This window comes from Mastomys coucha, unplaced genomic scaffold (assembly GCF_008632895.1).
Source record: "Mastomys coucha isolate ucsf_1 unplaced genomic scaffold, UCSF_Mcou_1 pScaffold21, whole genome shotgun sequence".
Lineage (NCBI taxonomy): Eukaryota > Metazoa > Chordata > Mammalia > Rodentia > Muridae > Mastomys > Mastomys coucha.
Window position 1 is genome coordinate 8,959,259 of NW_022196904.1, and position 1,769 is coordinate 8,961,027.

General features: G+C 32.6%; 1 protein-coding gene across 1 annotated transcript; it reads right to left on the bottom strand.

Moving 5' to 3' along the window:
* Window positions 1-341: 341 nt before the first annotated feature.
* LOC116100361 (vomeronasal type-1 receptor 4-like) lies at window positions 342-1,148 on the bottom strand. The gene has a single exon (XM_031384170.1). The coding sequence runs from the start codon at window positions 1,146-1,148 to the stop codon at window positions 342-344; it is 807 nt and encodes a 268-aa protein (XP_031240030.1).
* Window positions 1,149-1,769: the final 621 nt, after the last annotated feature.

A 1,769-nucleotide genomic window follows, 5' to 3' on the forward strand; every position in this document is an offset into this window, starting at 1 on the left:
CTTGTATATTATCATGATTCTATATATTTGAAAATTTGTTCATCATTGGATAACAAATACTGCAACAATCTGTATGATAAAACACCAAGTAATCAAAACACGTCAATGGAAGTCAGTTAAAAGATGATTGATATTTTCAAACTGTAGTCTTAGTGTTCTACAATTTATAAAAGAATATGGCAATATATAAGACAGACGACCATGTCTCATGCAATATTTGAAGGGAGCTATCTCTTACCACAGAAGGGTAAAAGTAATCTGAAACTACACTTGATATTGCTGATGAGAACAAAGGGACAAAATATGGGAAAACACATTTCTAGAAATATAAATACACTTACTCACCAAATTACTGAAACTTTGGAGTAAGTTGTAAAGATTACACGTATAGAAGAGATTGCATAAGAGATAATAAATGTGCACACCAGGATGAGGATAGTTTGGGTAGCTCTGTCCTCAGGTGAGACTTTCCGAAAGTGTTGAACACTATGGATATGCTTGACTTGTCTCTTATGTCTGTAGAGGATATTCACCATAGAGACACTTGAGCAGGCCATGAGACCCAGACATAGGCCATCACAGAAGCACAGTAAGAACATATACAATGTAGTTGCCAGATTTCTGGGAGCAAACCATGAGCAGTACCCATAACTTTTCATGTTTGTCACATTTTTGCTGTAAGTGGGGACTGTCACTTTTACTGGAGTCATGATATTTAGAAGCAAATGCAAAAGCCAACTGACTAAGCAGGAAGAACCAATGCACTTCATGGCTCTGTGTTTAAGCATCATCCACCTGGAGTTCCTGGGGCTGATTGTGATTGCTTGGAAGCAACTCAGTAGGCACATTGCATACAGAGACATCCCCCTTGTTACTCGGTAAGTATACATTATCACTTTGCATCCAATATCATCCAGGAAGTTTTTAAATCCAAAATCTGACAGTATCTGTGGAATGCCTTTTGAAATGATAGATAAAAAGTTCGATAAAGTCAAGTGCTCTATAATCAGGTCTTTAGGTATTAAATGCTTCCCACTGAATATGAAAATGGCATAATAAAATAGTATTGAGGAATTGCCAAGTATCCCCATTACAATCTGGGAAAAGAGGAATATTCCCATTGTCAAGTTTACAGGAGTCATTTTCATTCCTATTAAAAAGATAAATGATTTATTATAGTCAATAGACCCTAGAAATTAAGTGTACACTGTTTCATGAAGTTAGCTTGAATAAAACATTCATGATTTGTATAGCTCTCTTACTGAAAAATAATATTTAATGTTTTTCATTAAAGAAGTAGATATTTCTATATCATTACAATGAAAAATATAGGATATGTTTTCTAAAGTTTAAAGGTTTTAATGGATGTGGTGGTGTAGACATTAATCCTGTGACTCAAAACACAGAATCAGGTTGATCTATGAATCTGAAAATAATCTAGTCTACAGAGGTAGTTCCAGAACTGTCATGGCTATACACAGAGAATTACATTCTCAAAAAATAAAAAAGGAAACAAACAAAAAAGATTATTGTATTTATTGATTTTGACTAAATACAATGATTTGGAGTCATTTTTCAAAGAATGAATTTTTAAAAAATACTTTTATTTCTGAAATTCACATGAAATTGAGTTGAATTCTCATCAAAAGAAACAACAGAAAATATTTGAAAATCATATTTACAATGAGTGATTAAATATTCAAATATTTAAAGAATATTTTCTTTTAAGATTTGTCTTTCAAGTCTCTGAAGAAAGAAATGGAAGAAGA

Excerpts from the sequence above, each read along its gene's own strand:
- LOC116100361 (XM_031384170.1), bottom strand. The coding sequence starts at position 1,148 with ATGAAAATGACTCCTGTAAACTTGACAATGGGAATATTCCTCTTTTCC.